Genomic DNA, 13,319 nt, shown 5'->3' on the forward strand with positions numbered 1-13,319 from the left:
ATATCACGATGGCAAGGCCTTAGGCCTATATATCACGATGGCAAGGCCTTCCCTGTGGCTCAGTTGGTAGAGCATGGTGTGTGCAACGCCAGGGTTGTGGGTTCGATTCCCACGGGGGGGCCAGTACAAAAAAAATGAAAAATGCATGAAACGTATACATTCACTACTGTAAGTCGCTCTGGATAAGAGCGTCTGCTAAATGACTAAAATGTAAATGTAAAATGCCTATATATCACGATGGCAAGGCCTTGGGCCTATATATCACGATGGCAAGGCCTCAGGCCCATATATCACGATGGCAAGGCCTTAGGCCTGTATATCACGATGGCAAGGCATATGAACTAACAGGTTATAGAGCAAACAACGCAATTATCACAACTCATATTATCACAACTCATATGCTGTAATATGTTTTTTTATTGTGGTGGGGGGGCTTGGCTTCCCCACATGTGCACACACACACACACACACACACACACACACACACACACACACACACACACACACACACACACACACACACACACACACATAACAAACACGCGTACACACACACACATTATCACACTCATCATGTGTTCAATTAAATTTGATGTAATTTCTTTAATGTTTTTGTTCTTTCCACAGGTGGGTCTCCTCTCTAGAATCATCTCCTCTCTAGAATCATCTCCTCTCTAGAATCATCTCCTCTCTAGAATCATCTCCTCTCCAGAATTATCTCCTCTCCAGAATCATCTCCTCTCTAGAATCATCTCCTCCTCTCTAGAATCATCTCCTCCTCTCTAGAATCATCTCCTCCTCTCTAGAATCATCTCCTCCTCTCCAGAATCATCTCCTCTCCAGAATCATCTCCTCCTCTCTAGAATCATCTCCTCCTCTCTAGAATCATCTCCTCCTCTCCAGAATCATCTCCTCCTCTCCAGAATCATCTCCTCCTCTCCAGAATCATCTCCTCCTCTCCAGAATCATCTCCTCCTCTCCAGAATCATCTCCTCCTCTCCAGAATCATCATCTCCTCCTCTCCAGAATCATCATCTCCTCCTCTCCAGAATCATCATCTCCTCCTCTCCAGAATCATCATCTCCTCCTCTCCAGAATCATCATCTCCTCCTCTCTAGAATCATCTCCTCCTCTCTAGAATCATCTCCTCCTCTCTAGAATCATCTCCTCTCCAGAATCATCTCCTCCTCTCTAGAATCATCTCATCCTCTCCAGAATCATCATCTCCTCCTCTCTAGAATCATCATCTCCTCCTCTCTAGAATCATCATCTCCTCCTCTCTAGAATCATCATCTCCTCCTCTCTAGAATCATCTCCTCCTCTCTAGAATCATCCCCTCCTCTCTAGAATCATCTCCTCCTCTCTAGAATCATCTCCTCCTCTCTAGAATCATCTCCTCCTCTCTAGAATCATCCCCTCCTCTCTAGAATCATCTCCTCCTCTCTAGAATCATCTCCTCCTCTCCAGAATCATCTCCTCCTCTCTAGAATCATCATCTCCTCCTCTCTAGAATCATCATCTCCTCCTCTCTAGAATCATCGTCTCCTCCTCTCTAGAATCATCGTCTCCTCCTCTCTAGAATCATCGTCTCCTCCTCTCTAGAATCATCATCTCCTCCTCTCTAGAATCATCTCCTCCTCTCTAGAATCATCCCCTCCTCTCTAGAATCATCCCCTCCTCTCTAGAATCATCCCCTCCTCTCTAGAATCATCTCCTCCTCTCTAGAATCATCTCCTCCTCTCTAGAATCATCTCCTCCTCTCTAGAATCATCCCCTCCTCTCTAGAATCATCTCCTCCTCTCTAGAATCATCTCCTCCTCTCCAGAATCATCTCCTCCTCTCTAGAATCATCATCTCCTCCTCTCTAGAATCATCATCTCCTCCTCTCTAGAATCATCATCTCCTCCTCTCTAGAATCATCATCTCCTCCTCTCCAGAATCATCTCCTCCTCTCCAGAATCATCTCCTCCTCTCCAGAGTACCTGGTCTACTAACGTGATCCATCACAACCCAACCACCACCCAGCAGGTCCATGCAGAGTGCCATCACACTGTTGAGGAGACCAGTACAACCAACTGTCTGAACCAAACCTCACTAGACATTTCCGCCAACTGTCTGAATTAAAGATGAAACACCCTGTTCTGATCTGATCTGGACGTTACTCTGAAACACCCTGATCTGATCTGGACGTTACTCTGAAACACCCTGTTCTGATCTGATCTGGACGTTACTCTGAAACACCCTGTTCTGATCTGGACGTTACTCTGAAACACCCTGTTCTGATCTGGACGTTACTCTGAAACACCCTGTTCTGATCTGGACGTTACTCTGAAACACCCTGTTCTGATCTGGACGTTACTCTGAAACACCCTGTTCTGATCTGGACGTTATTCTGAAACACCCTGTTCTGATCTGGACGTTACTCTGAAACACCCTGTTCTGATCTGGACGTTACTCTGAAACACCCTGTTCTGATCTGGACGTTACTCTGAAACACCCTGTTCTGATCTGATCTGGACGTTACTCTGAAACACCCTGTTCTGATCTGGAAGTTACTCTAAAACACCCTGTTCTGATCTGGACGTTACTCTAAAACACCCTGTTCTGTTCTGATCTGGACGTTATTCTGAAACACCCTGATCAGATCTGATCTGGACGTTACTCTGAAACACCCTGTTCTGTTCTGATCTGGACGTTACTCTGAAACACCCTGTTCTGTTCTGATTTGGACGTTACTCTGAAACACCCTGTTCTGATCTGGAAGTTACTCTGAAACACCCTGTTCTGATCTGATCTGGACGTTACTCTGAAACACCCTGTTCTGATCTGGACGTTACTCTGAAACACCCTGTTCTGATCTGATCTGGACGTTACTCTGAAACACCCTGTTCTGATCTGATCTGGACGTTACTCTGAAACACCCTGATCTGATCTGATCTGGACATTATTCTGAAACACCCTGTTCTGATCTGATCTGGACGTTACTCTGAAACACCCTGTTCTGATCTGGACGTTACTCTGAAACACCCTGTTCTGATCTGGACGTTACTCTGAAACACCCTGTTCTGATCTGGACGTTACTCTGAAACACCCTGTTCTGATATGATCTGGACGTTACTCTGAAACACCCTGTTCTGATATGATCTGGACGTTACTCTGAAACACCCTGATCTGATCTGATCTGGACGTTACTCTGAAACACCCTGTTCTGATCTGGACGTTACTCTGAAACACCCTGTTCTGATCTGATCTGGACGTTACTCTGAAACACCCTGTTCTGATCTGATCTGGACGTTACTCTGAAACACCCTGTTCTGATCTGATCTGGACGTTACTCTGAAACACCCTGATCTGATCTGATCTGGACATTATTCTGAAACACCCTGTTCTGATCTGATCTGGACGTTACTCTGAAACACCCTGATCTGATCTGGACATTATTCTGAAACACCCTGTTCTGATCTGATCTGGACGTTACTTTGAAACACCCTGTTCTGATCTGGACGTTACTCTGAAACACCCTGATCTGATCTGGACGTTACTCTGAAACACCCTGTTCTGATCTGGACGTTACTCTGAAACACCCTGTTCTGATCTGGACGTTACTCTGAAACACCCTGTTCTGATATGATCTGGACGTTACTCTGAAACACCCTGATCTGATCTGATCTGGACGTTACTCTGAAACACCCTGATCTGATCTGGACGTTACTCTGAAAAACCCTGTTCTGATCTGATTTATTCTGGACGTTAATCTGAAACACCCTGTTCTGATCTACTGTTGGACGTTGCTCTGACACTGTCTGTGGTCTCCATGATGAATGATGGCTCAGCTCTCCCGTCCAACCACACAGACTGTCAGGTGGTGAAGGTACCCCACCTGGTGTTCTTTGTGTTGGGTATGGTGTCTCTCAGTGAGAACCTATTGGTGGTGTTGGCCGTGGTGCGCAACAAGAACCTCCACTCCCCGATGTACATGTTTATCTGTAGCCTGGCCACGTTCAACACCGTCTCCTCCCTCTGCAAGACCTGGGAGACCCTGATGATGGTGTTCAGTGACGTCGGACAACTGGACTCCCGAGGGGACTCCGTCCGGAGGGTCGACGACGTCATAGACGCACTGCTCTGCATGTCCTTTATTGGTTGTATCTGTAGCTTCCTGGCCATCGCTGTGGACCGTTATGTCACCATCTTCCACGCGCTGCGCTACCACAACATCATGACCATGAGGCGAGCCGCCGCCGCCCTGGCGGGGATCTGGGCGCTGTGCGGCGTCGCCGGGGCGGTCATGGTGGCGTTCTGCGACGCCACGGTCATCAAGATCTTTTTCATCGTGCTCTTCCTCGTCTCGCTGCTCCTCATCCTCTTCCTCTACGTCCACATGTTCCTGCTGGCTCGGTCCCACGCCAGGAAGATTGCAGCGCTGCCCGGGAGTGCCATGCCTCACCGCAGCCTCCGGGGGGCTCTCACGCTCACCATGCTATTCGGGGTGTTTGTGGTGTGCTGGGCGCCTTTCTTCCTCCATCTCCTCCTCCTCATGGTGTGCGTAGAGAACCCTTACTGTGAGTGCTACCGCTCTCTGTTCCAGCTGAATTTGGTTCTGCTGATGAGTCACGCCGTGATAGACCCGGCCATCTACGCCTTCCGCAGCGCAGAGCTACGACACACCTTCAGGAAGATGCTGCTCTGCTCAGACTCACCGTTCTGCTACAAGGTCAAAACTCTGTTCCACTGAAGGGCTTTGGCTGGATCCTAATTCCCTAGATAATGCACAACTTTCCACCAGAGTTTTTGACCTCTTGGGCCTTGGTTAAAGGTAGGGCACTATATGGGGAATAGGGCCTTGGTTAAAGGTATGTCACTATATGGGGAATAGGGCCTTGGTTAAAGGTAGGGCACTATATGGGTTTTATTGACCTTACACCCTGCACTGTTTGTCTTTTATGTTGACATCTCAGCCATGCTGCTTGACAGCTCTCGGTCTGTCACAACAAGCTTATCTCAGATATCAGAGTGGTTTCAAACAAGAGACACTTGGGCATTTCCGGATGGATCACAAGTGCTTATATAAATAAATAAATGAATAAATGTTATACTTGGACAATAAGGCATTTTATTTACGTGTGCAGAGAACATCGCTACAGAAATCCACAGTACATACAGGAAACATTATATTTCATGGAGTTCACCATGTCAGTCATGTCAACAATAATTTCCATAAAGTCCACAATTTGTAATTCACACTGTCTGTACGGGGAACTGAGGATGGTCTGTGAACTGTACATTTAACTATATACAGAATAGATAAGTACTGTATATTATACAGTACATTTAACTATATACAGAATAGATAAGTAGTGTATATTATACAATACATTTAACTATATACAGAATAGATAAGTACTGTATATTAAACAGTATGTATAACTATATACAGAATAGATAACTACTGTATATTATACAGTACATTTAACTATATACAGAATAGATAACTACTGTATATTATACAGTATGTATAACTTTATACAGAATAGATGACTACAGTATATTATACAGTACATTTAACTATATACAGAATAGATAACTACTGTATATTATACAGTACATTTAACTATATACAGAATAGATAAGTACTGTGTATTATACTGTATGTATAACTATATACAGAATAGATAACTACTGTATATTATACAGTATGTATAACTATATACAGAATAGATAACTACTGTATATTATACAGTATGTATAACTTTATACAGAATAGATAAGTACAGTATATTATACAGTATGTATAACTATATACAGAATAGATAAGTACTGTATATTATACAGTATATATAACTGTATACAGAATAGATGACTACAGTATGTATAACTATACAGAATAGATAACTACTCTATATTATACAGTATGTATAACTGTATACAGAATAGATAACTACTGTATATTATACAGTATATATAACTATATACAGAATAGATGACTACAGTATGTATAACTATATACAGAATAGATAACTACTGTATATTATACAGTATATATAACTGTATACAGAATAGATGACTACAGTATGTATAACTGTATACAGACTAGATAACTACTGTATATTATACAGTGTGAATAACTATATACAGAATAGATAACTACTGTATATTATACAGTATATATAACTATATACTGAATAGATAACTACTGTATATTATACAGTATATATAACTGTATACAGAATAGATGACTACAGTATGTATAACTGTATACAGAATATATAACTACTGTATATTATACAGTATGTTTAACTTTATACAGAATATATAACTACTGTATATTATACAGTATGTATAACTATATACAGATTAGACAATTACTGTATATTATACTGTATGTAACTACAGTGCATTCGGAAAGTATTCAGACCCTTTCCCTTTTCCACAATTTGTTACGTTACATCCTTATTCTAAAATGTATTAAATATTTTTTTTCCCTATCAATCTACACGCAATACCCCATAATGACAAAGCAAAACAGGTTTTTTAACATGTTTGCACATTTATAACAAATAAAAAACGAAATACCTTATTTACATAAGTGTTCAGACCCTTTGCTATGAGACTTGAAATTGAGCTCAGGTGCATTTGGAAAGCCATACACCTGTCTATATAAGGTCTCATAGTTGACAGTGCATGTCAGAGCAAAAACCAGGTCGAAGGAATTGTCCGTAGAGCTCCGAGACAGGATTGTGTTGAGGCACATGTCTGGGGAAAGGTATCAAAAAATGTCTGCAGCATTGAAGGTCTCCAAGAACACAGTGGCCTCCATCATTCTTAAATGGAAGGAGTTTGGAAACACCAAGACTCTCCTTAGAGCTGTCCGCCCGGCCAAACTGAGCAATCGGGGAGAAAGGCCTTGGTCAAGGAGGTGACCAAGAACCCAATGGTCACACTGACAGAACTCCAGAGTTTCTCTGTGGAGATGGGAGAACCTTCCAGAAGGACAACCATCTCTGCAGCACTCCACCAATCAGTCCTTTATTGTAGAGTGGCCAGACGGATGCCACTCCTCTGTAAAAGGCACATGACAGCCCACTTGGAGTTTGCCAAAAGGCACCTAAAAGACTGTCTGGCTGAATAACTGATTGGCAAACCTACTGCAAATTTGAGAAATCATGTGACTAAACGGAACAAAAGGAAGAAGAAACTATACTAAAAAAACGAAGATAAATTATATAAAGAATGACAGTAAAAAGCTTTGGAACACCTTAAATTAAATTCAGAGTGGAAGAGGTGATTTTTTTGTTGTTGTTGTTGTTGAAAAGCCTGACAACTTGGATGGAAAATTCCTGAGGATAATAGCGAACGATATTACCACTTCTATTTGCCACATCTTTCATCGAAGCTTAAAAAAATGTGTGTGCCCTTAGGCCTGGATGGAAGCAAAAGTCATTCCGCTATCCAAAAATAGCAAACCAGTCTTTACTGGCTAAAATAGCCGACCAATCCGCCTGTTACCAACCCTTAGTAAACTTTTGGGAAAATTTGTGTTTGACCAGATACAATGCTATTTTACAGTAAATAAATGAGCAACAGATTTACAGCATGTTTACAGGGAAGGACATTCAACATGCACACCACTTACACAAATGACTGATGATTGGTTGAGAGAAAGTGACGATAAAATATTATGGGAGCTGTTTTGTTAGACTTCAGTGCGGCTTTTGACATTATCGATTATAGTCTAGCTTTACACCCCCTGCTATATTGTGGATAAAGAGTTACCTGTCTAACAGAACACAGAGTGTTCTTTAATGGAAGCCTCTCCAACATAGAATCAGGAATTCCCCAGGGCAGCTGTCTAGGCCCCTTACTGGTAGAATCAGGAACTCCCCAGGGCAGCTGTCTAGGCCCCTTACTGGTAGAATCAGGAACTCCCCAGGGCAGCTGTCTAGGCCCCTTTACTTTTTTTCAATCTTTACTAATGACATTCCACTGTCTGATTAAATGTCAAGACATGATGATCTAAAGGCATATCAAAGACTATATGCAGCGGTGTATTTAACCAGACTGATAATATACTTCCTTATATTACTGCAGTGACCCATGGGTCGTTCCACCAAATGAGTGCCTTTTTGTGTCCCTTTGATATTTTAAGCGGGAAATTGTCCACCAGTATTGAATTTTAAAAGCTTAAAATATGAAATGAAGTGCCCTTTAATATAGACCATTCAATAAATCACATTTATAAAGGCGGCTACAGTGCCATAATGTATCATTTTTACATCTCTCCGTCAACCCTTTGTCACTTCTAGGAAGATTTTAACCCACTTAATCCCCAAGTTTCACAATCATAGTTATTTTGTTGATTTGGCAGTCATTTCCAAGATTCTGATTTATTTCATGTGATTTATTGATTCATTTACGTCTGTCGCTCGTTTTAAAGTCGACCTATTTACGTGAACTGAACTCTCATTTTAATATGGTGAAAATATTCCTTTTTTAAATATAAAAAAATAAACATTGAACATCTAATAGTGAAATCATACAGTAAAGCAGGTGAGCTGGTTTGCCTGGTGTTTGGCCATTGTCTGGTGTTTGGCCATTGCCTGGTGTTTGGCCATTGCCTGGTGTTAAGCCATTGTCTGGTGTTTGGCCATTGTCTGGTGTTTGGCCATTGCCTGGTGTTTGGCCATTGTCTGGTGTTTGGCCATTGCCTGGTGTTTGGCCATTGCCTGGTGTTTGGCCATTGCCTGGTGTTTGGCCATTGCCTGGTGTTTGGCCATTGTCTGGTGTTTGGCCATTGTCTGGTGTTTGGCCATTGCCTGGTGTTTGGCCATTGCCTGGTGTTTGGCCATTGCCTGGTGTTTGGCCATTGTCTGGTGTTTGGCCATTGTCTGGTGTATGGCCATTGCCTGGTGTTTGGCCATTGTCAACCCTGTTACCCATAGACGGACAGGCCAGAAATGTCTTTAACCTCTACGGGCCACGGGGGCAGTATTGAGAATTTTGAAAAAAATATGTGCCCATTTTTAACTGCCTCCTACACCAACTCAGAAGCTAGGATATGCATATTATTAACACATTCGGATAGAAAACACTCTGAATTTTCTAAAACAGTTTGAATGGTGTCTGTAAGTATAACAAAACTCATATTGCAGGCAAAAACCTGTGAAAAATAGATTTAAAAAAATGAGAATTTTGTGACTGTACTATTTAGTGTCATTGTTTTACAGATACCACAGTGAGAAAGGATTCAGTTCGCAACTCCTACTGCTTCCACTAGATGTCAACGATCTTTAGAAAGTTGTTGGAAGCATCTGTCATGAATACAGACCGAATTAGAAAGCTTACAAGTTGACACGTCATCACTTCATTTTTTGCGCCTGCGCATGAATCTGAGAAGAGTGTCTTTGTCATAATCGTTTATTCTAGACACTTGATAGGTTGTGTGAAAATATTACTGATGTTTACTGATGTTTCACGTTAAAAATGGACCAAAAGATTAATGCTAAACAACGTTTGACATGTTTGAACAAACATAAATAGATTATTTACTAGGTTTTTTTTAGCTTTTCGGCGTGACTTTACACTGCCTACCTCATTTTGTGGGAGCCTACTGAACGCTAACTATTTGGACATAAATTATGAACTTTGTCAAAAGAAACCACATTTGTTCTGGACCTGGGATCGCTGGCAGCGCCTTCTGATGGAGATAATCAAAGGTAAGGGGATATTTAGAATGTTATTATCGATATTATATGCTCTCGTTGGCTGGCCTTCACTTCATAATCGTCGCCAAACACATTGGCTCCAGGTCATCTACAAGACCCTGCTAGGTAAAGTCCCCCCTTATCTCCGCTCACTGGTCACCATAGCAGCCCCCACCTGTAGCACGCGCTCCAGCAGGTATATCTCTCTGGTCACCCCTAAAGCCAACTCCTCCTTTGGTCGTCTCTCCTTCCAGTTCTCAGCTGCCAATGACTGGAACGAACTACAAAAATCTCTAAAACTGGAAACACTTATCTCCCTCACTAGCTTTAAGCACCAGCTGTCAGAGCAGCTCACAGATTTCTGCACCTGTACATAGCCCATCTTTAATTGAGCCCAATCTACTACCTTTTCCCCTACTGTATTTATTTATTTTATTTATTTTGCTCCTTTGCACCATATTATTTATATTTTAACTTTTAACTTTCTTCAAACTACAAATCTACCATTCCAGTGTTTTTTTCTTGCCATACTTTATTTACTTTGCCACCATGGCATTTTTTTGCCTTTACCTCCATTATCTCACATCATTTGCTCACATTGTATATAGTCTTATTTTTTTCTACTGCATCATTGATTGTATGTTGTTTTACTCCATGTGTAACTCTGTGTTTTTGTATGTTGTCGAACTGCTTTGCTTTATCTTGGCCAGGTCGCAATTGTAAATGAGAAGTTGTTCTCAACTTGCCTACCTGGTTAAATAAAGGTGAAATAAAAAAATAAATAAATTAGATGATGCTAATGCTAACGGTTTAGCTTAGCTTAGCTTATAGCTTAGCTTATGTTGTTAGCATAGTACCCAGTTTATAGCAAAATGTGATTTCCCAGTAAAGTTATTTTGAGATCTGGCCATTCGGTAGCAATTACGAGATGATAATATATTATTCTTTGAATGACAATATTATAATTTACCAATGTTTTCGAATACTAATTCCGTGATTTGTAATGCTGGATTCACTGGGAGCATTCGAGCCGAAAAAAATTCTGAATTTCACCGCGACTGTAAATGCTGTTTTTGGATATAAATATGAACTTGATGGAACTAAAAATGAATGTATTGTCTAACATAATGTCCTATGAGTGTCATCTGATGCAGATTGTCAAAGGTAAGTGCATAATTCTAGCTAGTTTTCTGTCTGTTGATGCCCTTCTTTGAATTGGCTAAACATTACACGCAGCTATTGTCAATGTACTCTCCTCACATAACCTAACTTTATGCATTCTCCGTAAAGCCTCTGAAAATCGGACAGCGTGGTTAGATTTAGGAGATATATCTTTCAAATGGAGGAAAATAGTTGATTATTTGATTATTTGAAATGATTACTCTTGCAGTTTTGAATTCCCCGCCATGGTCACATGACAATGAATCCCAATACCGGGATAAGATCCTGCCCCCTGGCCTCAACAGGTTAACAATGTAATTGTTTGGGGTGAAGCTTGCATTCAATTGCCCCTCCCTGTTGCACACAACAAGCTTCCATTCCCCCTGTCACAAGGGGATTTATGACTGATTTAAGATGAAATCGTCAACCCTGAAAACTTTTAGCTTTTTATTAAGTGAAGAACATGTGCTCTTTATCACAGAATATTACAATTAGGTGAAATACTTATATATATTTTTTTATCAAGTTACACTTCTCAAAAGCCAGAAATTGGTGGAACAACCCATCTATATAAATGTGGATCACTTATGATCATTCTGTTGCCGCTGGCTATATTCTTTAATGCCAGCTGGTTATGCTTCGCCACCTCAGCCCTCCCCCGGCCCACTGTCCTCATAGGGGACCATGACAGGCAGCCATTACCACAAAATAAAGTTATTCTATTCTACAGGGGGAGTTTTCACCTCATCCACTGTCCTCATAGGGGACCATGACAGGCAGCCATTACCACAAAATAAAGTTATTCTATTCTACAGGGGGAGTTTTCACCTCATCCAACGTGCAAAAGGCAAAATAATAGCTCTGGTTCCCAGGTGTCCCCTGTAAACCACAGAAGTGTCTCACACAATATCGACCTATATTTTAAGAAAGCGAGACCACCATCTGCTGGTGGCACGGCAGGCTGGTGGCACGGCAGGCTGGTGGCAGGGCAGGCTGGTGGCAGGGCAGGCTGGTGGCAGGGCAGGCTGGTGGCAGGGCAGGCTGGTGGCAGGGCAGGCTGGTGGCAGGGCAGGCTGGTGGCAGGGCAGGCTGGTATCCTACTGTGAATAACTACACCACATGTGTGAGTTCCAAAGTTCACATGTTTATTAAGGACTTGTGGTTGGACGTGGTAAAGTTGGATTGGTTATTTATTAAGGACTTGTGGTAAAGTTGGATTGGTTATTTATTAAGGACTTGTGGTAAAGTTGGATTGGTTATTTATTAAGGACTTGTGGTAAAGTTGGATTGGTTATTTATTAAGGACTTGTGGTAACGTTGGATTGGTTATTTATTAAGGACTTGTGGTGAAGTTGGATTGGTTATTTATTAAGGACTTGTGGTAAAGTTGGATTGGTTATTTATTAAGGACTTGTGGTAAAGTTGGATTGGTTATTTATTAAGGACTTGTGGTAACGTTGGATTGGTTATTTATTAAGGACTTGTGGTAACGTTGGATTGGTTATTTATTAAGGACTTGTGGTAAAGTTGGATTGGTTATTTATTAAGGACTTGTGGTAAAGTTGGATTGGTTATTTATTAAGGACTTGTGGTTGGACGTGGTAACGTTGGATTGGTGTGTGGTTCTGCAACAGGGCAGACATGAATAAGCAGGTTGCAGAACATAGAAGGTAAAGGTGATCATGATAAATCTATTAAATCAATACATCTCAAATAAGGAAAATAAGGAAATGTCAATGTAATGATTAAATATACATGGAAAATAGGAAATAAAACTACTCTTAACTTAGAAGCACACAACAAAGACTGACAAAACTATCCCTCCACCACTGAGTATAACAGGATAAATCTGCAACTATAGATACACATCTTTCTATACACTTTTCCTTTGTCTAATGGCTGGAAGGTCTCATCATAAAAAGTATTTTGTTAAAATGGGTTACCTGTCTCTCTGCTGGACATAATACATTCCTATGGGATTTTACCTAAAGTGACGTGTACAGGGCAGGTTTCCTGTAATTTGTCTTAAAATTGACACAAAGAAAATGATATCATTGCAATCAGTAAACTTCAGGGAACACCAATATATATATATATATATATATATAACTTTTTAGAGTGTTTACATGTAAACTATTGGAACTAGCCACGAAAATATTTACAAAAAGCAATAATTTGGAACTCGCTTTCACCATTTTCTACTAAATGTTTAAAGGATATGTATATATGGCATTTTGGGGCCATTTGATCATTTTTTACTAGACCCCCTCAAACATTTTAAGCCATCATTGGGCTGTATGCACCAATTGTGTGTGGAGATATGGCCAAGTGAATCTAGTCCAATATGACCCCCTGCAGCTGAATGGCCGCCATATTGGAAATGGCCGCCAGGGGGTAATGGACTAAATCTGTGCTGGCACTATAGACTAAAAAATGCCCCAGCTGTGTGTTGGCTCT

At 41.2% G+C, this 13,319-nt stretch overlaps 1 protein-coding gene across 1 annotated transcript; it reads left to right on the forward strand.

Annotated features, from left to right (window-relative positions):
• The first annotated feature begins 3,412 nt into the window (after positions 1-3,412).
• Positions 3,413-5,104, forward strand: LOC115183963 (adrenocorticotropic hormone receptor-like). The gene has a single exon (XM_029744948.1). The coding sequence runs from the start codon at positions 3,815-3,817 to the stop codon at positions 4,733-4,735; it is 921 nt and encodes a 306-aa protein (XP_029600808.1). The 5' UTR covers positions 3,413-3,814; the 3' UTR covers positions 4,736-5,104.
• Positions 5,105-13,319: the final 8,215 nt, after the last annotated feature.

This window comes from Salmo trutta, unplaced genomic scaffold, assembly GCF_901001165.1.
Source record: "Salmo trutta unplaced genomic scaffold, fSalTru1.1, whole genome shotgun sequence".
Lineage (NCBI taxonomy): Eukaryota > Metazoa > Chordata > Actinopteri > Salmoniformes > Salmonidae > Salmo > Salmo trutta.

Excerpts from the sequence above, each read along its gene's own strand:
- LOC115183963 (XM_029744948.1), top strand. The coding sequence starts at position 3,815 with ATGATGAATGATGGCTCAGCTCTCCCGTCCAACCACACAGACTGTCAG.